Source organism: Alexandromys fortis, unplaced genomic scaffold, assembly GCF_014885135.2.
Source record: "Alexandromys fortis isolate MF-2015 unplaced genomic scaffold, M_Fortis_MF-2015_v1.1 scaffold_16, whole genome shotgun sequence".
Classification (NCBI taxonomy): domain Eukaryota; kingdom Metazoa; phylum Chordata; class Mammalia; order Rodentia; family Cricetidae; genus Alexandromys; species Alexandromys fortis.
In genome coordinates, this window is record NW_026067893.1 from 4,538,942 (window position 1) to 4,563,887 (window position 24,946).

Here is a 24,946-nt window from a genome sequence, read left to right on the forward strand (position 1 = left end):
GAGAGAGAGAGAGAGAGAGAGAGAGAGAGAGAGAGAGAGGTGGGTGAGATAGAGACTCAGGATGGGGCGGGGCTCAGAGCCAGTGTGAAAGTCAAGATGTACTAAAGTGACATGAGCCAAGGAGGAACATGCTGGAAACATTGGTCAAACAATATGAGATACCACTTTTGGTCAGTCCGGTGTTTCAACACTGAGGTAGAATATGCTTAACTCAATCACAAGGGCCGTCCAGCAGCTTTTCCTCCTAAAGGAAGACCTGCTGAGGATATATGGGGAGTGGTTTTCTTCCATCAACTTGGTTGTGTGTCAGATGAGAGCTTGGTGGCATTTCTCTTGCAGCTGCAGTACAAAGCTGACCTGGCATGGATGAAAGGGGTCGGGTGGCTGACCGAGGGCAGTCTCAACCTAGAACAGGCCAAGAAGGCTGGACAGCTCGTCAGTGAGGTAACTCGAGTGTCTGTCCCTGGGCTCCAGCCCCTGAGTCACAGAGTGCTGGTTCCCTCCGGCACCCTCTTGCACCTCCAGGGCTTTAACCTGAATGAGTCAAAGGGAAGACCCATCTTCATGTCTCCCCGAAATGTCTCCCCATGCCCTTAAACTTCCTGTAGGAAACTGTTTGTTTTGTTTTGGTTTTTATTTTTGTTTTCTTGACACAATATCTCCCTATAGAGCCCAAGCAAGCCCTGAACTACAAATCCTCCTGTTTCTGCTTCCTGGGTGCTGGGATTACGGAATAGTGCCCTTTGCCAGCTCTGGGTGCTGGAATTATGGAATAGACAGAATAGTGCCCTTTGCCAGCTCTGGGTGCTGGGATCACAGAACTGTGTCCCCATGCCCAGCTCTGGGTGCTGAGATCACAGAACTGTGTCCCCATGCCCGGCTCTGGGGAGGTATTTTATGAAACTTATCAATTTATTTTGAGAAGTAGTCTTTTTAAAAGACTATTTTTTTTTTTACCCCAAGCTCCCAAGATTCTGAAGAGAACATCACGCACTCACATCATGATATTTGGTACCACACATCGAATTATTGAAAATGTTACATAAAATTGACCTGAGATTATAGCTATCATAAGGTATATATGAAACATAAATGAATCTAAGTTGGAGTCACATCCCCAAAATATCTCAATATGTACAAATACACGCCCCCCCAACACACACACAAACAAATCAACACAGAGAACAAAGTTCCCTGAAATCTGAAAGGCTTCTCATCCCAAAAAAACAACCTGTGATATCTTTCTGACACAATACCATGGGAACCAGAGTGTGGCATTTGTAGTGAGTGTTTGCCACACTTTCTGGAGACGTGGGTGGGATCACCACGCCTTGTGGACCCTCTTCTCATAGAAAGTGAGACAGCTGCATAGAGACACTGCCAGGCCCGTGGTCCAAATCGTCACATCTGGTTATGTCTTGAGGAGCTTAGGTTTGATGGTCCAGTCTGTCATGGAGGGGAAGGCATGGTGGCAGGAGTGTAAGGTCATATGACACCCACAGTTAGGAAGCAGAAAGAGATGGATGCTGATACCCACTTCTTTTATTGATGATGATGATGTCTGGATCCTTAGTCCCTGGGATGGTGCCACCCATATTCAGGGTGTGTCTTAGCACCCCAGTTGAACCCATCTGGAAACACCCTTAGTAGCACAAACAGAGACTGTGCCTCCAAGGTTGATTCCCCATCCCAGCAGGATGGAGTGAGGATGTAGCATCGTGCCTCTGTTGGGGGTGTGGGGTATACGGTTTCTTCTGAACTGGAGTTTGGCATTTGTAGTAAGCCTTCTCTTAGGTCTATGTTTTCATTTTAAAAGAAGGGAATTTGAGGTCCCCAACATCCCTGTCACTATTGGGTCCTTAAAATACTGCAGAATTCTGCTAATGGCACTAGAAGCCCTGGTGGTACCAGCTTGTGAGTTCCCTACACTATGGCTTGAACAAGTCATCCTCGGAGGCCTCCTTTCTCATCCATCTTGGAAACCCCAGTGGAAAAGTCAGAGGAAATAATCCTCAGGAAAGACAAGAAGTCCCCGCGAGGAGACAGAATTAGCACATTTGAAAATTTGCCAATTAGTTACTGACTATGGGACAAAGACAGACTTCAGACAAAACAGACCTCAGAGATACAGAATGACATATGACCTCTGACCTTTGACCCATTGCTTTGATGTTCCTCTTGACTTAGTTCCTTGGATACTTATGGGGACATCATAGGCAGTGGTGATGGAGAGGCACCGGCCTTGTGTTCTGTATACTTAGGTCACGTGGAAAGAATGGGCATTGAAGCATTTTGTTCACCTCAGGGTGACAGAGGTTCCTTCCTCATTATCATTGTACAGCTGAAGGAATAGGGTCTTGGGTCTGTTTAAGAGACAAACGCTGAGTAAGGGAATTGGAATGTGGTGGAGGTGAGATTTGAACCTGCCTTTGTAGTTTTAACCAAGTTTGCTCCACTTCGCCCTCTAGTGTCAGACCTCAGTTTGGGAGACAGATCCCCCCTCTCCCCCATTGTACATGGGACAGTGCAGGGTTTGCTGAGAGACACCAAAGATCTCACCAGTCATCGCAAGGAGAACAGACTCGTGTGAAGCAGAGGCAGGAGAAGACCCAAGCTTCTTGGCCTGCCAGTGTAGTGCAAACAAGCTCCAGGTTCAGTGAGAGACCCTGCCTCAAAGAATGAGGTAGAGAGAGGTGAAGGAAGACACCCAAGATTGACCCCTGGCCTCTACAAGCATGTGTTCTCACACATATGTGTACACTCTTGTATGTGTACACATACACACATACATACATACACACTCTCTCTCACACACACACAAGCTGTGAGGTTCTGTTTTGGGACCTGCAATGCCCCCTTCCCTGCCCAAGGAAATGTTTGAGCCACAAAAAGTACAAAAGTGTGTGTGCACGCGTATATGGCGGAAGGGGACAACCACACCCTAACACTATGGGGTACCTTTCCTTTGCAAATAGAAAAACTACCGACAGAGGGCCGACAAACTGAAGTTCACCAGTGTGACCGACAGCTCCCAGATGGAACATGCCAAGAAGAGCCAGGAGCTGCAGAGTGAGGTCAGTCCTGGGCTGCCCTGGCGGCACCAGTTTACTGTGTCATGGGCCTGGGATCTCTGGAGACAACCGCAGGTGCTGCCCAGCCGCAGCTCAGGAATCAGAGAGCCCCTCTCAGGAGTCTGGACCTGGTGTGCTGCAGGCCCACGTCTGCAGATAAACCATTAGCCTCCCAGTTCTGTCAGCACACCCTGCTCCTCCCCAGTCACCAAGATAGACGGATGCCCTGCTGCTTTTGCTGCCAGGATTTCTTGTTTCTCTCTCTTGTTTCTCTTTATACTGCCCTTTATCCCAGACTATAATTCTAAATTAACAGAGAATTATGTTGGAGGAGGATTTGCTTTTGGCCATGTGCCGGTCGAGTTCACATAAGGGAGTCAGAGCAAGGTACCATCTGTGTCTCTTACAGACTGCTGTCCAACCCAGAGCCCTTCCACCAAAGCCACTGTCTGCTCCTCCTAACCTCCCCTCCCACGGGTCCAGCAAATGCTACACCCCTGCCAGAAAGGCTGCCGGAGGCAGGGGTAAGCTATTGCTTTCAAACACAACTTTGGGAGGGGAGAGAAGGAGAGAAAGTAGAGTCTGTTTCCATGGATAAGCTGTCCTGGTCGCTGCCCACTTCCTGGAGTCAGTTACTTCCTTCCAGCCTATGAAGGCTGATCGTGGGGTGCAGGAGGGAGTGTGCTTCCTGCCCAGTCCCTCTGGAGCTCTTTGGGTGGGGAGAGTCATTTTTGATGTTCACAGGGGGATCTAGATGACAATAGATTTGGGAGGCCAATGGCAATTCTAGGGAAAGATGTGGAGGCAGAAAACCTGGAGGATGTTTATGTTGCTCTCTGCCCTAAACATTTTTTCCCGTGTTATTTCTTAATGTCTGATATATAGAGATGAATACTTTATATTGGTATGGACTTTGGTCTATTGATACAAATTTAAGGTCGATTTGCTACACTGTGTATATGTATTTCTGCTCTTGTTTAAGGTGTTGTGTTTGTGCAGCTCATTTTAAAATGTAATGTATAGTTAAGAAATGTAGATTAATAGATAGTGACCTGTAATAATCAAACATTGTAGTCATGTTACTTAGGTTTTCTAGATGTACAGAACTATATTTTAGATAGTTAGGTTATCTTCAAACACTTTAAAGAATTGTAGAATATGGCATTTAAATAACAGGATTCTGTTGGCATGAGATATGACTGCTCCTGGCAGCACTAATCTATTCCTGAGAGAATATGGGCACTGGGGATACTCCACTTGGAGCTTGTTTTCTTCTTGGCAAAACTGACCTTGAACTCACAGAGATCCTCCTGCTTCTGCCTCCTGAGTGCTGGGATTAAAGGTGTGCGCCACCATGCCTGGCCTATAGGATTGTGTGGTATACTTGTAATATGTTTTATATTATAATAAGCAAAAATGGTTTCATTTTCTTAGAGACATATGCTGGAGCATTGTCTGTCTTTATTTGTGAAGGTATACCCCTGATGGCCATAACTTCTAGCATATGTGTGATTATTGAATCAGCCTTTTCTGAACTCAAAGTAGTTGTTCATCGAAAACATGACTAGGTATTGATGGTGTGGTGTACATATTTTAATTTTCCAAATTCTATAAAGTGTAGCAAATCCATCTGTCAGATTTCATTTCTTTGAGTACCCTTTGGGTTAGTCCCTGCAGGTAGCGGTGTTTGGTTATATAAAGAACAAGTAGAACATCTCATTATAATGGCCTTAGCTTGTTGCCATGTAATAGAAAAGCCTTTGCTATTGACGTGATGATTTTTATGAAATTCTGAGGCTTGCAACATGCTTCCAATCAATAATTGATCAATTTCTGCATTACCTTGTGCTAGAGGACCTGGCAGACCCGTATGGGGATAGGATTGTGTTATGTATATGGGACAAAGCCTATTTCTGATTATATCTTGAACCTGAATAAATAAAGAAGTCAATTCTGTATCATCTGGTATAAATTCAGTGGTTTTGATATGCAAAACAACTCTTTTTGCATATTGCAAATCAGTAACTATATTGAGAAAAATTTTAAATCCCTAGTACCACAAGAATAGCATATAATTCTGCCTTTTGGACATAATTATAATGGCTTTGTTCCACTTTATTTAAATCTTCCAATTTGTAACCTGCCTTGCTGATTTATTTGCAACAGTATAGAATATAGGGGCTCCAGTTATTGGTGTATCACGTACAATGCGGGGAAGGATCCAAGTAGTTGTCTTTATAAGGTTAAGGTTGTTGCTTTTGGGATAATTGCTATTAATTTCTCCCAAAAAATTAATACAAGTTCTTTGCCAGGGTTCATTGTCGTCCCATAATTTTTTAATTTTATCATTAGTAAAAGGTTCTATAATCTCTGCCAGGTCTACTCCTGCTAATTGCACTGGTGTTCCATATTTGGTTTTTTATGTTTGCTTTTTATAGATAAGGATCTTACTCTATAGCCCAGGCTGGCCTGAAACCCTCAGCAATACTCCTGCTTCAGCCTCCCTAGTGCTGGGATTACAGACATAAGCATGTATTTCCTTTAACTGACTTATAATATTTATACTTAGTTATGAGGTACAGTATTATAATCTGATACATGAATATCATGTATGGTGACCAAACCCCAGTGGTTAGCATTTCTAATTTTCAAATATGATTTCTGTATGTTGGGAACATTCAATGTTCTTGGTATTTCTCTCAAGAATGCAAAATTAATTGCTGTAGACCAAGGGTGGCCTACATATGTGTGTGTACATACATATCTGTGTACTTCCCTGTATATATACATGCTATATAACAAAACTTCTTCCCAACAGCTGTATTTTTGTATCTATTATGCATCTATTCTCCCTGACTCCTGTCCCCTCCCCCCTTTTTTTCTACTTTTATGAGGTCACCTTTTTCAGTTTCCACACACGAGTGACATCATGTGGCCTGTGTGCCTGGCTTGTTGTATTTACCCCAGCGTCCTTGATTCCGTGTATGTGGCGCCAGTTATGATGGTGACACACCATTATCCTTCCCCAACCCTGCTCTCTCTCTCTCTCATCAGGTGGCATACAAGGCTGACAATGAGCAGTCTATCCATCAGTACAGCATCAGCAAAGACGAGCCTTTCTTCTTGCAAGCCCGGGCCAATGCTGCTCAACTCAGTGAGGTATCACACAAGGAGTGGGCACATGTGGGCTGTGCTCCCAGTATCTCTACAGTTACCTGGTCATCAAACCCACCAGTCACACTGGTGGTGTCTGGTTCAACTAGAGCGTATCTGGTCATCCCAGAGGATCTGGGTACTGACCAAGGAACCAGGGAAGAGGAAAGCCACCTTCCTAGCATTGGATGGCAGGGTTCTTACGTCACAGAATGGATTCCATGTGTTACTCCAAGAGTCAGAACAGTGGTGGCAGGAGAGATAGAATGAGGGGAGAGGATGAAGTGATTCCCACACTGAAAGGAAGGGAGGCCTTCTAGAAGAAAGACCTTAGAATGTAGAGGCAGGGGTTTGGGATGGGAGGGCAAAGAAAGGCCCCAGGGCCTGGAGGCCGGAGGGGGATGGTGCAGGAGAGAGTCCTGCTGCTGGTGTGTGTGGGCGGACCCAGAGGACAGACCTTCCAATGCTGTCCCGTGGATGTCATGGCATCTGAGATGTTTATGAGACTTCTGTAAGTCTCCTAGGGTATGTTTCTAAAGCCTTTTGAGGTTTAGTCTTTGCTTCTTTTGATGGAAGCGCAACGTGTCAAGAGGCCTTTGGGCAGGACAAAGAGGCAGGGTTCTCAGGCTAGGGAAGGCTGTGTTGCTGTGCTTCCTAGGAAGGTTTCACAGAGTCCAGAGGCCCTGGTCATCTCACCACGGATGACCGCTGCTCTCCTGTGTCTCCCCAGACGCTGTACAAGAGCAGCTGGGAAAGGCAGAAGGCAAAAGGATTTGAGCTGAGACTCGACTCCTTGACGTTCTTGATAGCCAAAGCTAGGAGAGACCTGGCCAGCGAGGTGAGTCCGTCGGTCACTGGGAAGATGCACGGCTCTGCTGCTGTTTGTCTGGGCAGAATCTTCGTCTCCCTGAGCCTCTGGGCTCATGTGGGAAAGCTGTGTGGTTTTACCTTAGGTGAAGTACAAGGAAGACTATGAAAGATCCAGAGGAAAACTCATCGGAGCACAGAGTGCACAGGGAGATTCACGCATGAGCCACTCACTGCAGATGTCCAAGCTACAGAGCGAACTGGAGTACAAGAAAGGCTTTGAGGACACCAAGTCTCAGTGCCACATCTCCCTCGACATGATCCACCTCGCCCACGCCCGCCAGGCACAGCACTTAGCCACAGACGTGGGCTACAGGACAGCTTCAAACTGCTTTACGGCTCTGCCCACAGACATGAAGGTGGAGTGGGCCAAGAAGGCCTACGGCCTGCAAAGTGATGTAAGCTCTGAGCTTGTGTGTGTGTGTGTGTACAATGTGTGTGTACAGTGTTGTGCAGTGTGTGTGTATAATCTGTGTGTAGTTACTGTGTGTACAGTGTGTGTGAAATGTGTGTATACTATGTGTGTATATGTATACAGTGTGTGTGTGTGTGTATGCCTGTGCTGGGTTTGTTGTTGTCGTTTTGAAACCTGTTGTTTCACCAGATCTTTGGGGCAACAATTCATGTTTCTGGGGTACATATTTCTGGACTCCTCAGGGGAAGCACTCTTACTTCCTCCGGGTTAATTGTGCTCATCCTGACTTGAAGTTATATACCAACAGTCAGAGAGACAGAGCTTCTTTTCTGGAATTCTGATTGACGCATGTTCTAGATTTCCCTTTGATGCTAGAGTTGAATGCATTGGTGACTTCCCCAGCCATGGTCAACTCTGAGAGAGTCACTCACCCCTCATTCCAGCTCTAAAGGTCCCCACTTTTTTAATGAGTAGCTCATGGATCTTCAACAGCCCCCTCTCCTTCCTCTTTGTACCCTGTGCTTAATTCTATTTTCTTTCTGTATTTGGTTGGTTCTTGGAAAAGAATGTGTGAGCAGGTCAGTTATAGCCAGGCTGTTACATATAGGTTTCTCTGTCGCTCTCTCTTTCTGTCTGTCTGTCTGTCTCTCTCTGTGTGTGTGTGTGTGTGTGTGTGTGTGTGTGTGAGAGAGAGAGAGAGAGAGAGAGAGAGAGAGAGAGAGAGAGAGAGAGAAAGAGAGGGAGAGAGAAAGAGAGAGAGAGAGAATGGACTGATTTTAGAGAAAAGTCTCTCTTTAAACAGTTTCATTAAAACTACTCATTCATAGCTGGTGAAGAGATGGCAACTCTGCTCCATGCCCCACAGTGGTCGGAGGAAGGAAGTGGCTCCCTGGGAAGACCCGGGTTTTGTGTGAGGGTCTCTCCAGGAGCTCCTACTTGGGTTCTGCTGTAGGCCATCATTGTCCTCTCCCCCGCATGTCATTCTAAATGAGAAAACTGCCACAGCAGACAGTGAGGATGCTTTGTTCAGGGGAAGACGTGTCCCTGATGAGGCTGACTGTGCACCTCTGTGTACTCCAGATAGTGTTGGGTAGGGCCAGAAGCCACCGTCTACAGGGAGACCTCTGATTAAAAGGGGGCTAATTGTGTATTTGGGGGCCTCACCCATGACTCTTCAGAAACAGATAAGACAAAGTGGCATTTAATTTGACTCAGCTGGCACCGAGGGCACACTGGGAACTGCTAACAGCCCTTTGCATGTCTGCGCAGTAACAGAGGCCTGCCTCTCCCCTTCCTTTCTCCTTTGTCAGAACCAATACAGGGCAGATGTGAAGTGGATGAAAGGCACGGGCTGGGTCGCCACCGGGTCATTAAATGTGGAGCAGGCGAAGAAGGCAGGAGAACTCATTAGTGAGGTGAGATTTCCTGACAGTGCGTGTGCCGGGCTTGGTGCATTAGGCGTGCGGCATTTCTGTATAAAATTAAAATAATTTCCACTCGAAAGGCAAAGGCACATGAAAGGGCCTCCGAAGCCGGACTAGGGCTGGTAATTAGAGAGAAGCCACATACCAAACACACACCAGGAGGGGCCTGCGGAATCCCAGCAAAAACAAAGTGGGTGACAAGTGGCATTATGTATAATAATGACAGCCAAACAGAGCTCAATTGCCATCTGCCCCTTACCTTCGTAATGAAGCGGCAGGTGGACTCGATGGAAAGGTACGTCGGGGGCACCCAGGAAGCCTTTTCATGACTTCACGCGCGTTTCTCCCTCTGTTACCACAGTGTAAACAGTTGGTGAATATTTACATCGCTGCCCAACACAGGGACAGAGTCGGGTCTTTCTCCTGGGAGGGACACATCCCTTCTGCTGTTTCCAACCTCACTTTTGACAGCCTCCAGTCACCCTAGCTGACCTTAAGGCGGTTCCGTGTATGGGAAGACCCTTTCACAGAGTCTCTCAGCAGCCTCGCTGGGCGGCAGTTTTAAGGTTGGCCCAGTCAGGGCAGGGTTCTACCTCAGTGCCAGCAACACCTTGTCGATTCTTTTTGGCACGATTCTTTTTGGTGCCATGCAGGGTCTTTGGGGACGGTCAGCAGAGTCTCTCTGGCCTTTAGATGTCAGAAGCACTCTCTGCCAGTGGTGGCAACCTAAAAGCTTGCAGACGTGGGCAGATGCCCTCCGGGGGGGAGGGGGGACACCGCGGGACAGAATTGTGGCAGCCCAGAGCACCTCTGAGAGTCGTGACTGGAAAATCATCATAGGCCCCGCACCATCAAATGTTCCAAATCCGTCCCTCTCCATGCCTGTTGGGAATGGCTGTCTCCAGAAGGCAAAGGAATATTTCACTGGCTTTAGAGCAGACTTGTCCAAGAAGGAACCTTTAGTGTGTATAACCCTGCGAGGCTCCTGAGATATTGTTTCAAAGAGAGTTTCTTATTGAATGCCCCGTTAGGGCACAGCGACAGCCATGTTGGCTTTGTAAGGCCCTTGCTCAATGTTGCAGTTTCCTGTGGGGCTGCATTCTAGTTACTGCACATGAGTGGACGCTCCTGAACTTGTCCTGTGCCCATTGACCTCATTTTCAGAGACCTTACTCAACACTTAAGACCCAAAGAACCCTGAGACCTCAGCAGGGTCAGTGCTGCCCTGTGTTTTTCAGTGTGGCTACAGAAAGGCCCTCTCAGGAGTACGAACATGAGACGCTGTGGGAGCAAACATCTAGGTTCGAGGATTAACCAACCCACACTCTCAGCATCGAGCCCTTCCAGAAAGGAGGTCCTTATCCTGCCCAATCCAGGCTCCCAGGTGGTTCCCTCATGTGTCTAAGTCTGGCACCGAAGACTGGCAGAGGAGTCCTTTGCCCACAGTGACGTAACTGTGCCATGTCCCTTTCCTCATTCTGCAGCCTTTCTCAAGACAGCTGCTTGATTTCTTAGCATCTCTGCTTCAGACCAGTTTTCAAACTGTGTATCAGGCGAGATCTATTTTAATAACTTTCCCCGACTATTTGATGTTTCTAGGTTCTTGTCAAATTGGGATGATTAACTTTCAGAGAGAACACCAGACCCTTTTGAAAGAGCCACAAATGAATATGGACGCGCTTACACACACATACACACATGTAGATATACATGCATTAACTCACACACACAATATATGAATTCACAATTACATACACACTATATACATGCATTCACTCACACACACATGCACATGGACAATATATGAGTTCACAAATACAAGCACACATATATTCATGCACTCACTTTCAAATTCATATACACACATATATACCAGTATACATGCATTCATACATATATGCACACACATGCATTTACACATGTGTAAATGCAGCCACAATACACACATGTGCATTCACATATTTGCACACATACATCTATTCACACATGTGTAAATAAATTCACACATTACAAACATATATACATGTATTTCATGCACATACACATACATGTATACATGCAGTCATACATAGACAAAGACACACACACACACCCTGTTTGTGGAGCAGGACTCATTAGGGCTATTCTGTGAAGCCCCCGGGTAGTAAATATTTATAACTTTGCTGATTCACAACTAGCTGGAATGGCGAGCATTCGTTTGTTAGTGAATGTGCGGGGCTTCATTTACAAAACACAGGCAGCTGACCAGATTAAGTGGACCTAAGACAGTGTAGTGCAATATGTACAAATCCAAGCAGACCATGAGCAGGTGTTTAGAAAATAACATGATTTGGGGGAAATAAACTCCATCATACCATTAAAATTATAATATTCCAGGCCCTAAAAAATTCAAAGAAAGGGGAGCAAACTTAATCGTGTTATCCAGAGTTCTCCAACATGAGTAATTTAGCTTTGTGCCAGCATTCACACTTTTTTTTTTGTTGTTACTTTGTGTTTTGTTTAATGCATGCATTCGACATCTTCCAAACGCTCTAACAACTTTCAGTGACGGCAATGGTATCCTTTTCCTTATCTGTGCCATAGCTTTGAGCATCACCACATATGCTGAAGGGGCCATGGTCTAAAGTGAACGCACCCTGCATGTTAAAGGCCGGGTCTTGAATGGGTTAATGCCTGCCAAATCATTCCGGGAAAGGAAAACAGAAAGCTTCAGCCGATCAATGTAACCGGGAATGCGCTTTCTTGCCACACTAAGATATGTAAACAACTGCAGCGCGGGGCTTGACGCCCTGGAAGACTGACTTTGGAAGTGTGCAGGGTTTGACGCCCTGGAAAGACTGACTTTGGAAGCGTGCACCCTACAGTATTTTACTGGTGTAATCTAATTTTGAGATGTTGTCTTTGCACCGGGTAGAACTACTTTAATGTTAATTGACATGAGGTTATTCTTAAATTGAAACAAATATTAACCTGAAGGTACCTAGGATATAAAGATGGAGGAAGCCGAATAATAATTATGTTCACAAATTCACTCTAATCTCAAGCAACTGTGATTTTTCTCTTTCAAATGGCATGAAAGAGCAGCACAAAATTCACAGCTTTGATCTTTGCCTGCTCAACAGAAGAAGTACCGTCAGCATCCAGATGCTTTGAAGTTCACCAGTATTAAAGACACTCCGGAGATGGTCCAGGCCAGGATTAGTTATACCCAAGCAGTGGATGTAAGTGATAATGTATATACATTATGAGCCCGAGAGTGGGCTCTCTTTCAGCGGCCTGATTGAAGCGCAGGGGATCTCGGGCCTGCTCCTTCTGTCGTCCTGAGGATGAAGGGTCCCCTTGTCTTTTATGAAGCTCTCCTCTGCAGGGTTGCTTTCTCATTAGGATGCAAATGGGGCGTTCCTGTACTCAGTGTGCCAAGTGGGGCTCTGCACCCCACTGCCCCTCAGATGCTCTCCTTCCTTGTATTTGCATAGCTTAAAGATTTGTAACTAGGAGGCCCCCTCCCCCTTTTCCTTTTGTCCCAAATGATGTTTTCAGAGCTAGAACTTGGGGTAAAATTCTGTCTAATTGGGATGACGAAGCCCTGCTTGGGGCTTCCTGGGATCCAAGGGCAGGGATTGACCTTGTGTTCTCATTTCTCCAAGCTTTAAGAAATGATTTGAGTCTGATTTGTGGATATAAGCCTGGCTTTTAAGCCACACCCACATTCTGTATATTGTCAGAAACCAAGATTTGACCCCATGCTCAGTTCACCAGAGACTAAATGGAACATTGAGGTCTTATAAAAACCTATCCTAAGCACAGGAATTAACTGGCTGTTACTACTGAGCAAAGAGTCTGTGTGTAAGGTAGACCTGGCTTTTAATATCTTAAAATAGCCAACTTCTGACATGCAAAAATATTGACCATTTTTGGGCATCCTGCTTTCAAAATCCCCTCTATGGCTTTATGAGAAATTCTGGTTGTATCTTTCTCTACAGGCACCCCCAAAAGGCCTAGGTACTCTTTAGGCTGTGAGATCTAGTGAGTCCCATACTTTGGTTTAGGAATTGAGTTCTTGTTTACCTGTTCATTAGCATCACATTGAATTCTGAGAAACACGGTTGGACAAGAATTTCTTGAGGAAGAAAAACACGTGTTGTGTCCTAACACTAACCAACTCTAGGGGGTGCTGCTGCAATATGTAGAACCTTGGACAGGCCTGATAGGGGCTAGGATGGAAAAACATGATTTAGAAAATTTCTTAGGTGCTATGCTAACTCTGTATGTCATCTAGCAAACTCCAGGCTGCCCGGAGCTCACGTGGAGTTCTGGGAAAGGAAACCTGAACTTCCTAGGGGGATATTGATTGGGTCAGGGATCCCAGATGGTGGGGAAGGGAAGAAAGCAGAGGCAGCCCTTGGAAACATCCCTGCAGAATGGTCATTACCTGTGCACCTTCTGGGTCACGATTCCCTGTTGCACAGCTTGAGTGGATAGCCGGATGAGTCGAGCGTGGCCAGACCTCATTTTCTCCAGCTGACACTTGCCTCAGTGGTCCTTAAGAGTGTAGCATTGGTGGTGGGGACCATTTCCACCTGCCATGCTCTGAGTTGGAAAATAGAACCGAGGAGAGAGTGCCGTGAATGTCACTGTGCCAGGCAGGAGAGCCCTGGGTGGAGGCTGGGTGATCAGGTCTCTAGGATGATATAGCAGCCGTGGATCCTCCGCCTCGTGGCTGCTGGCTGCATGGGGAAGGTTCTGGGTTTAATGCAAAGTCCTCTCTCGACCCACAGAGATTGTATAGGGAGCAAGGAGAAAGCATAAAGCACCATTACACGCAGACGGTGGACTTGCCTGAAGTCCTGCTGGCCAAGCTGAATGCCATGAACATCAGTGAGGTGAATCTTCCGGATGATGCTGAGTTTAGAGACAGGAGGGCGGTGTGTCTTCATGGGCATGCGTGGTGCCCTGAGCTGTCACTAGGTTGATATTTATCACTTCTCTGACCAAGGGGATCCACACTTGAGTTTGTGGTGGGCCCTTTAAATAGCTGGTCCAGGGCAAGACAGAAACTAACTGGGGAATGACGCAGGAGAAGTCCCTGCCTTCCTGCGGAGGCCTTTGGAGGCAGGAGCTGAAATGCAATAGAAGCATCTCAGTAGAGCTCCATGTAGCTGGTGGTTGTGCCAAGGACACATCTGGGGATGTTAACTCTTCCCCTCTGTAGTTTCTATAAGAACCCTTCTGCCCACCACTCCCGGTCTTTGGTTGAGGCATTTGGCTATTCTCTATCTTGTATAATGAGTTATCCAAACACAGCCGTAGGCTTTCTTAATCCAATGAGCTTGCTGCTCAATCAGATCTAGGTCTATCAGACTTCAGAGCCTTTGTTTGTAAGCAGTCCCCTCTCTGGCTTCCCCTGCCAAGGCTGGATGGGAGGTGGGATAATCCATTCTAAACCACAGTGATTTTTAGCTCCCAGATGGGGCTGTGGGTGGGAGAGAGAGAGAGAGAGAGAGAGAGAGAGAGAGAGAGAGAGAGAGACCCACTGCCAACCAGATCCCTGTTGGAGAAAAACAGAACGTAGACCATCAGATGTGTGTCTTTCTCCCTGGCAGACACGCTACAAGGAGTCCTGGAGCCGACTTCGGGACGGCGGCTACAAGCTGAGATTGGATGCCCTTCCATTCCAGGCAGCCAAGGCGTCCGGCGACATTATAAGTGATGTAAGCTTCCAATCCGGTGACGACTTTAATCCAAACCTGTTTGCAGTTCTTTTACCTCTCACTCTTGCCTTCTTTTGCCTGTGGATATAATATCCTCTCCTGTCCACACTGACTGTGTCAGGGCAAACCGGATAATGACCGGTGAGAGAGAGTGCATCTTACACAAAAAATTCCCTAGCCTGGGGCACAAAGCCGAATGCCCAACTGTAAACATGGAACCTGGGCAGATGAAATGTACCCTCCACCAAGAGTTTTCATAAAGCCGGCCTGTGAAGAGCCTGCTAACAATGCCTGCACCTTCTCCCAGCTCGGGCCGCCCAAGTGCTAACGCTTCTGCCGTTTCAAATTGGAACCCTTTAGTCATTGGGAGTCTTGCATATGAAAGAATAGACTTTTCGACGACTCCTGCGCGTTTCCTTTCAACTCACCCAGTTACTGTCAAAAGAACAAAACATTTTCGCCTAATACCCACCTCTTCCATTCTGTGTCCCTTGTCCCTGAGCCGGTGCTCTCTCCCGCTCTCTTTCCCTTTAGTACAAATACAAAGAAGCATTTGAGAGAATGAAAGGACAGATGCTTGGCTCCCGGGGCTTGGAAGATGACCTCAGCCTCGCACACGCAGTACATGCGACCTCGCTGCAGAGCGGTGTAAGTGGGAGGAGACGGAGGGAGCTCTGGGGCCCACCTGACGACGCTCCTGGCACAGCCAGTTCAGGTGGCCGGCCTCTTGGAAGTGGCTGATGCTTCTGGTGCCAGTTTGCTGTGTAGAGTTATGAAATCACCTCTGGGTTTCAGCTGCTTCCACCATAAAACGAGGTTGGGTTTGTGGAACCCCTAGTTCCTTGCAGGGATGGGCATTCTTTGATTTGGATTTAGGTGGTCTGTGGGATGTGTTTGGTCTGCAGAGATTTGTGTGTGTGTGCATGCACACATGTGTGCACTATAGAGCGAATTCCTGCAAATGTTTAGAAATGGAGAAAGATTTATGCAAGAAGTTCTAGATTGCTGGTTAGGAGGTAGACTGGATTCCTGGAGCTACAGTCTGATGAAGTTGCTCGTAGTTTAGCTGTGTAGATAGAGTATGTACTTATTCAGACATACTCGCATACACACATGAACGTGGATACACATGCACATGGTTATGCATGCGCACACACATGCATATGGGTACACATGCATGCACACACATACATGCACACATGCACATGGGTACTCATGCACACACGTGTACACGGGTACGCATGCACGCACACACACATACATACACACATGCACATGAGTACACATGCACGTACACACACATCCCACTTCATTCTTATCTGTGCTCACCTAAATGAAGGCACCTGGTTTGCATTAACCTCTGACTTTGTATTCATTCTGGCTTATTGATAAGGAGACTGAGTGGCTCAGTCCCTTTCTCAGAGTCAGCTAGAAAGAGTGACTTTCAGAGCCCAAGAGTTGCAAAGTTAGAAACCAAACTCAAGCATGCTTATTAGGTCAGTGTCTGCAAGGAGGGGTATGGCCTTGCATCAGTATCTCTGGCTGATGAGACAACTGCATCATAGCTGTTGTCCCTGATGGTCCTGTGCAAATAGTAGCTTTGAAATAGTGGCTGTTGATCTGTCTGCCCCTCTAGGTGAGTTATAAGAAAGCCTTTGAACACTCAAAGACTCACTTCCATCTGCCGCTGGACATGGTAACCTTGGTGCATGCCAAGAAGGCTCAGAACCTGGCCAGCGACCAGGACTACAGACACCCGCTCCCCCAACACACATCCTTGGCTGAAGACCTGAGGCTGAGCTGTGCCAAGAAAGCTCACAAGTTGCAGTGTGAGGTAAAGAGCCCGGGCTTCTCCCTCGGGGCCCTTCTCCTAGCATTTTATATCACAAGACAGGGACCCTCAAGTTCCTCTTGGCTCTGTGAAGCCCCCAGAGGTTCCTGAGGTCAGAGATCCTAAACAGAGAGCCCAAGAGCTCTCACAGGGTCCAAATGCACAGTTAATTGCAATGCTCTAGGGAGAACTGTCGCCAAGCCTTGAGTGTTTCTACTGTATTCAAAGCATTGAGATGACCTCATCTAGCCCCTACCATATTCCCACATTAACAATTCCCTTGTCCAGAGAAATTGTCCAAGACACAGGCAGGCAAATCAGTCATCTAAGGTGAATCAACTGTACTCGAGGAATGGGTGAGATGCCACACGGGTTTGTGGGTTTTCAGGATTTTCCAGTTTTGCCCCTGGTCTTGGGTTGGGTGGAAACCCTTCTTGCTGTTTTATGGGAAGAACATAGATCAAGGCCAGGCAGTCAGGCACTGGCAATGCCTCCCGGGTTGTCTCGGTCCTTGTGAGACATCTTTACTCCTCTGGTGACATGTTTAATTCCTGATACCTGTTCCTCAAGGCAATGAGGCACAGGGGAGTTAGGCAGCCTCACATACATGAAGCAGTGACGTGTGCCCTCCCCAAAGGCAGCAGCATCCTGGTACCCACCTTCCTTCCCAGCCTGCTAGGTCTGCCTGTTCCAGGCATGCGCAAGCAAGAAGCCCTGTGGAGGAAAGGGAGACCTCTGTCTTGGTTCAGCAGTGCGTGCAAGTCAAGCAGGGCTCAGATCCAGAATCTGTCATCTCTTGAGCATCGTGCCTGTGGACAGCACTTACTGAATGACACAAACTGTCAGGAGTGTAGCTATAGGGATGAGGGAACTGCCACACTCATCTCAGGCCATTTGTCACTTACCCTGTCTGCTGCTGTGGTGACAACCGGAAGGCAGCTCACCCAGGGGGTACTCTGCTGTCTAAGGGGCGTAGATTCGGGGACTCTTTAAACTGTCATTCCAAACCACCAAGCTGATTCTTGCCCTTCCCCACACAGGTACAGTCCACAATGGGTCTTTGCCAAGTTATTTTGGATTGATTCATTAGTTCTTCCTTAACCCATGATTAATTAATACCGCCCGCTGCTGCAGGCTTTTGTTTGAAAGATCAGTTAAACCATTTGTACATTGGCCCCAAGACACCTGACTTTCTAGCCGCAACCCTCTCCAGCGTTTATGATTTGATAGTTCACATTAAAACAGAACTCCGTCCGGCCTCCCTGTCACATCTACTCACAGAGAAGTGATAGCGGATGATTTCCTTCTGACCCACGTGTTCCCAGACGAGCCTTTACCGAGGCGCTCATGTGCCGTTGCTGAGTGGCACCACATCTGTGCACAGACAGATCGATGCTGCCTGGAGTTCTAGGCGTGTGCTTACAGACAGTGTCCCGAGACCCTGGCTACTCTGGCTTCTTTGTTTGGAGGCTTGCTTTTCTGACGCTTGTCTGTTCCGGGTAGAATCTGTACCGTTCGGACTTGAACTTCATGCGTGGTGTTCCCTGTGTCATCCCTGGCACGCTGGAGATTGAAGGAAGAAAGAAAGCATCCGAGCTCATCAGTGAGGTGAGGTGGAACTCCAAGTGGGGGATGGTAGTGTGGGATGCGTGGCAGACACATCAGGGGCTTTGTGTCCCCCTGCTCAGGCCATTGGAGGTTAAGCTGTCACCTTTTGCCTAGTGCAGTTCTTACTGGAGTTTCCATTCAGACCGTGTAAGAATGTTTACTGGGGACTGGCGAGATGGCTCAGCAGTAAAGTTCAGTGAGCAAACATGAGGCTCTAAGTTTAGATCCCCAGCACTCACTGAAGCAGCCAGGCACTGTGGTGTGGATCTGTAATCCCAGTTCTCTGGAGGTGGAGGCAGAGGATCCCTGGAGCTCACTGGCCTATAAGTCTAGCTGAATCGGTGAGCTCCAGGCTCAGTGAGAGACCTGGAGTGGAGGGGGCTAGAGAAAGACACCCAACATTGATTGACCTCTGGCTTTCACACACACACACACACACACACACACACACACACACACACACACACGTACGCACACATGCATGCACACAAATGTATGCACAATGCACGCACACACACATGTGCACACACACATGCACACACACAAGACTATCAAGTCAGTTCCTCTATTAATACATAAGACTGATTCAGGAGCTCCTAAGATGTACTCTTCCTAGGCCCTTTGAAGGGCAGCCCTATGGTACAATGGAGAACAGGCAGGCTTTGGAAACCAACAAATAAGGGATGGAAATTCTAGGTCAGCTCTCATTTGCTTTGTGACCTCAGCCTAGTTACCTGTCCTCTCTGATCCCCAGCTTCTAAATTAGTCACATGGGGTTATATAGAACATCTCGGTTTGGCTTTGTAAGGATTGGCACCGATTCAAGCCCAGGGTTTCTCTGACAACTGTGTTGAAACAGCAGCTATGTACTTGCTGATTTCTCGGTAAAAACTAAATAAATAACTAAATAGTCACACCATACACACAACACACATATACACCACACACACACACACACAGAATACTCACATGCATGTCATACACACATATACCACACACATCACTTACACATATACTACACACACACAGAGCACGTACATAGCATACACACACAGCACATGCACATACACACCACACACAAACTTATACATACAATACATACACACACACACACACCTTTAATTAAGATTTACAGCATTAACTGTTTTCTCCCTTACCAAGCCATCTTGTCTTCCTTTCTCAGAGTAAATACCGCCAACATCCTGGGTCATTCAAGTACACAGCTGTGACAGATACTCCAGACCTTCTGCATGCCAAGTTCAGCAACCAGATCACCAATGAGGTAAAGTCTCCATGGCAGTTTAAGGATGGCTAGATTAAAGGGGGAGGGGGATGCATGAATTATTATGGGCCCAGAGGGAGAAAGGCATTTGAGTTTATGAGGGATTTGGAAAGAAAAGACCATTTCATACAGAACCTAACACATCTTCTGGAGGAAAGGAAAATGTAGCCCCACTCTGTAGAAGGAGCAGTGGGCTGCGTTCCCAGCGTCCAGCCGCCTGGCTAGTTTTCACCCGAAATAATAACACACAAATTGTATTCTTTTAAACACTGCTTGGCCCATTAGTTTCAGCCTCTTATTGGCTAATTCTCACATCTTGATTAACCCATTTCTAATAATCTGTGTAGCACCACGAGGTGGTGGCTTATCGGGAAGAATCTTAACCTGAGTCCATCTTGGAGAGGAGAGCTATAGCGTCTGTCTCACTTCCCTTCTTTCTAGCATCCTGTTTACTCTGCCTACCTAATTTTCTGTCCTATCAAAGGGCCAAGGTAGTTTCTTTTTTAACCAATGAAAGTCACACATAGACAGATGACCCTCCTCCATCAGGAAGGAGTTGGGCATTTGCTTTAGACTGTGGTCTGGCTCCTCTGGACAGGAGCAGGCTGGAATCCCAGCCTCAGGTCACACCCTGGAGTGGCTGGATCCAAAAAGACAGCAGACAAGGCCATCAGCTGACTCCTTCACACATATGAATCTGAGAAATGCTGGCGTGTGCTTCTGTTCTAGGCAGGTGGTGGCAAACAAATACAATGTTCATTTATGGAGGCCTTGTGGTTACCCAAGGGCAGGTCTGGAGTACAAGATCTGTCTGGATTCGTGAACCTTTGCCTCGTCTGAACCTCACTCACAGTTCAGTCAGTGTATTCACCCCAACGTTTACCACTCCCAGTATAAAATAACAGGAAAGGAAGGGGTCTCCTCTGCCGAAATGATCTCCCTGGCCCGCTGGCTTGCCGTCCTGCTGCGGCTCTGACGCCAGCTGAGCAGACACAGGTTAGCAGATCGTTTTCTCTTTTTAAGGTTCTCCAAACACTAGCTTTCAGAAGCTACGTGGAAATCTGGCTATTTTTGCTATTCACCTCCGCATCTGAGCCAAACCTTCTGAAGCTGGAGGTGTCACCTGAGGATAACGATGCCCCAAAGAGACAGAGCTCATCATCTTGCACAGAGAGGCCATCACTTGCCCTCGCTCCGTCTTTCTAAATTGTGGGCAGCAGGGTGACTGTGTTTTACGAGGGGCTCTGACCTTGCAGAAGTCAGCAAGCACTGGCCACTTCTGAGCATAGGGACAAGTCTTCCAGGGCAGCCCCAGCTCAGCTTGCTCTCTGGTACCAGGGAAGGGTGAAGACCAGGGCTGCCTCTTTCTTTCTTTTTTTTTTTTGGTTTTTCGAGACAGGGTTTCTCTGTGGTTTTGGAGCCTGTCCTGGAACTAGCTCTTGTAGACCAGGCTGGTCTCGAACTCACAGAGATCCGCCTGCCTCTGCCTCCCGAGTGTTGGGATTAAAGGTGTGCACCACCACTGCCCAGCTGGGCTGCCTCTTTCTACAGGAAGCTCTTCTGCTGTAAGCCCCAGGTCTCAGAGGGTCTGTGCTGTATAAGGGGGACGGATTTCAGGATAGTCTCTACCTGTTCACCTTCTGCAGCATCTAGTGGAACAAACTGCAGTTCATTACACGGTTCTTCCGTTTTACTCGATTTCACTCACACAGCCTTACTTTACCAAAGGGAATGTCCTGGTAACCCAGGCTGCACCTGTGTCCAAGGTGCTTTCCGCTGGCATGCTTTCCCAACTGCACACACAGGACATGCACACCGCTTGTCAAGGAGGTGTCCACTGCCAAGCTTCTCACTGTTCATTTATTTTTTCACTTGGGTTCAGCGTCTCTACAAAGCAGCTGGCGAGGATGCCCGACACCAGTACACCATGACTCTTGGTTTGCCCGAGTTCGCCCGAGCGAAAGCCAATGCAGACAACCTGAGCGAGGCAAGTCTTCCTCCCTGCTGAAGTTCAAGCGTGTTGCAAAGTCACCAGCGTGGTGTCACGCAAGTGATCTGATGGCCACCTCTCCACCATTTGCTGAAGCTTCAACAAAAGCACCCATTCTAGATGCCTCTGTAAAATCTATGTGTGTTATATGTACATGTATGCTCAGAGCCTACCACGGGGCACAGCTAACGAGAGTTTGCTCTGTGAAACAGAGATCATTTGCCGCTCACAAGTGGATTACAGTACACCATGCTACAAATTAAAGGGCATGCAGCCTTTGTTCATTGATTCATGTATTTTTTAAAAAGATATACATGTGTTCCCATTTTAGGCAAAATACAAGGAGTCTTGGCATAATCTTCGTGCTCAAGGCTACAAGCTGACTATAGATGCTCTCCCGTTCCAGGCTGCGCGGGCATCCGGGGACATAGCCAGTGACGTGAGTGGACGCTCTGACCTTCATCTTGCCTCCTCTCTGTTAACTTCATAGAAAACAATGTGTGAGGCTGATTTTTCCCAAATTAAAGCAAATCTATACCTGTGTGAGACAAGACATCACCTGCAGAATCTGTTAGCTCTGAACGAGGTCCTTAGGGCCGAACATGGTTTAAATTCACGCTGAGGTCTCTGGCTGAAGGAGCCCATGACTCAGGTCTTACTGTAAAGTGCAGACAGTGGTCACATGGGAGCTGCCTGTCTGCAGCCCTGCCCAGAACAAGGACAGAAAGGAGATGGCGGTTTCCTCCCCTTGCCTCCGACTCTCCCGCCACAATCCGCCAACTGTGCTTCCTATGTCCATAGCTTTGGGATATGAAGGTGACTTCTCTTTCCTACAAACAAATCACAGAAGATGTGGATTTCAAATGAGCAGAACCTGCCTTTGGGGTTTAATGCTTTTCCAAATATGAGTGGATAAAATACAAGTTTCCTTTTTTGCCCTTTTTGATGAAATTCCTTTAGGCCACAGGATACCCAAGGGGAACAGGGTGCTTCCTGAGGTTCTAAGGATCTGATTTTAATTAGATAGGAAGGGAGGTCTAATGTTTTCATCCTTCAGCCCTGAGGGAGTGAAGGAAAGAGGGAGAAAAGAAGGAAGGGAGGGAGGGAGGCATGCTTCGGGCCAAATGCCTGTGATAGCTCTTAGAGTCACGACTACCTGGATCATAAGAGGTGCTCCCTCCCCTTGGCCCGTGATGGAGTTAACCAAGCAGACACACATGCTTATGTCCCGTTGAGAGGTGAGTACGTGCTAGCTGCATGCTGGCCCCTAACCAGATGGCTGTCCCTTCTAGTTTCTCTATAGGCATGACTTTGTGAAGGAGCGGGGACGGCTCATCGGGGTCCGGAGTGCGAGTGATGACCCAAGGCTACGGCACTGCCAGCGGATGGGCCAGCTGCAGAGCGAGAATCAGTACAAGAAGGAGGCGGCCCGAAGCCAAGCCCAGTGCCACCTGCCCATGGATATGGTGCACCTGGTCCACGCCAGGAAGGCCCAGGCCCTGGCCAGTGACCATGACTACCGGACACAGTGCCACGAGTTCACTGCTCTGCCGGAGGATCTGAAGATGGCCTGGGCCAAGAAAGCCCATGCCCTACAGAGTGAGGTAAGGCTTACACAGTGTTGATAATCCCACCTCCGTTCCACTATACCCAGGGTTCATCTTTGACCTTTTGAACCCTCTCTGTCCTTGTTTGGCCTATGTCCTCCAGGTAGGGATTATTTCCTCAGCTGACATTTATTGAGCAGCCACTATATGGCCAGCACATTGCTGGCGTATCTTGTTTTTCGTCTCTCTTCACCTGAATATCTGCTCTGAGTTTCTGACCTCTCTCCCATCCACTGTCCTGTCCTCTCTTTTCCTCTCTTCCCTTCAATTCTTCTCTCCTTCCGGGAGAATGCAGTTTTCAGGAAAAGAGTAAAAAAATATCTCCTGTGCTTGTGGAACTTCCACCGCCTTGGGGAAGACTAATGGTGATTGGCATGGGCCAATACCTTATATCTCGGATGGTGATACCTGCTGGGGAGATACGGAGAACACAGAAGTGGGGTGGGAAGGGGTGTGTGTGTGTGTGTGTGTGTGTGTGTGTGTATTCATGCATATATGCAATCTTTCTGTTTTTTTTTTTTTTTTTTTTATTTTGAGGCAGGGTCTTGCTATATAGCCCAGGATGACCTCAGATGTTAGCTGCTTCTGCCATAACTTGTGAAGTGCTCTGGTTACGGTGGTGCCCACATGCGTCACCACCCAGCTTATGTGCCATTTACAGCAGGGCATCTCTAGTTCTCAGAGGAACAGCAACATCTGAAGAAAGGAGGGAAGGGGATAGAGAAGTCTATACAAATAGGACAGTCAGTTCCGAGACAAAGACATGAGCAGGAACAGTCGTGGCATGTGTGGTGACAAACAGAACCCGTGAGTAAAGCTGGGAGATGGCACAGCTACCAAAGCACTTGGCACAGAAGTGAGAGGACCAGAGTTTAGACCTCCAAGTCCCACATAAAAGCCAGCACTTAGATAATAGAGGCAGGAGTCCCCAGATCAAGCTGGATAGCTTGGCTTAGCCAGAAATCAGCAAACTTCAGGTTCTGTGAGAAACTCTGCCTCAATCAATAAAGTGCAGATTGACTGAAGGACATGCCCGATGCCAACTGCAGGCTTGTACATGCACATACACTTGTGATGTGAACATGTATGTATACACTATGAACACCACACACACACACACACACACACACACACACACACACACACACACACACACGATGTGGATGAATGACCAGGTCTCAGGGGATGGAGCACAGAGCATTGGCCTAGAGATGGGAAAGACGGGCTGAAGGGCTATGGTAATGCAGCCATGGCTGATACATCTTTGCCTTTGCTGCAGCGCTGGGTGGCGACAGCTGGTAGGGTGGGCTTGGTAAGGAGGGCTCACATTCTACTCTCCAAGCTCCTGCTTTCTCGGAGGATCTTAACACAGTAGTGAACTTGGGTCAACAGGTGTAGACTCAAAGGCTCTCAAAGAGAGGGATTGTCCTAGTCGAGAGCAAGGGCGAGCCGGGGCAGGGGTGGGTTAGAAACAGTTCTACCCCATGTCATGTAGAAAGGCTCTGGGCCACATTTCTGAGGTGCACATCCTACTCCCCCACACTGGCCATGCGAGCTTGCACAGGTCCTTCATCCTTACCCAGTCTTGGCCTTGGTGACAGTAGTGAAGTCACCATATGCGGTGGGCATGTAGCACACACAGAATGGAAGGCATAATGCCACCTGTCATCTTTCTGCGCCCTATGACAACGCTGAGAAGAAACGACTCCCAGTTTAGACTGTCAGCTGTTGGTTGGCCCTTGTCACGTCTTTGTACCTGGTGGAAGTGTGTTCTGAGCACTGCGGGACACTTAGCGGCACCCCAGGTCTCAAGCGTATATTACCAAAGTAGAAAGGTGTCTCCAGGCATTTCCACACGTCCCTGGGGAAGCGAAGTTAACTTGGGTTGAGAAGCCAGTTTTTAGCTGAGAACTGTTCTATATGCTATGCTTAGCTTGAAGCCTGGCCCACAGAGTCCTAGAAGAGACAGCTGCTTTCCTATGTCCCC

At 47.6% G+C, this 24,946-nt stretch overlaps 1 protein-coding gene across 9 annotated transcripts in view; it reads left to right on the forward strand.

Moving 5' to 3' along the window:
- Nrap (nebulin related anchoring protein) overlaps positions 1-24,946 on the forward strand; it is an 85,213-nt gene that overhangs the window by 47,930 nt on the left and 12,337 nt on the right. For 4 of the 9 annotated variants that reach the window (XM_050149649.1, XM_050149699.1, XM_050149708.1 and 1 more), the window contains exons 24-34: positions 8,817-8,921; positions 12,053-12,151; positions 13,709-13,813; positions 14,534-14,641; positions 15,176-15,289; positions 16,278-16,475; positions 17,976-18,080; positions 19,264-19,362; positions 21,245-21,349; positions 21,684-21,791; positions 22,645-22,956. In XM_050149649.1, coding sequence (XP_050005606.1) covers positions 8,817-8,921; positions 12,053-12,151; positions 13,709-13,813; positions 14,534-14,641; positions 15,176-15,289; positions 16,278-16,475; positions 17,976-18,080; positions 19,264-19,362; positions 21,245-21,349; positions 21,684-21,791; positions 22,645-22,956 — 1,458 coding nt within the window. Of the gene's footprint in view, positions 1-339; positions 445-2,975; positions 3,075-6,125; positions 6,231-6,954; positions 7,063-7,177; positions 7,490-8,816; positions 8,922-12,052; positions 12,152-13,708; positions 13,814-14,533; positions 14,642-15,175; positions 15,290-16,277; positions 16,476-17,975; positions 18,081-19,263; positions 19,363-21,244; positions 21,350-21,683; positions 21,792-22,644; positions 22,957-24,946 lie in introns of all 9 variants that reach the window. The other 5 variants (XM_050149690.1, XM_050149684.1, XM_050149675.1 and 2 more) reach the window with 5 other exon arrangements.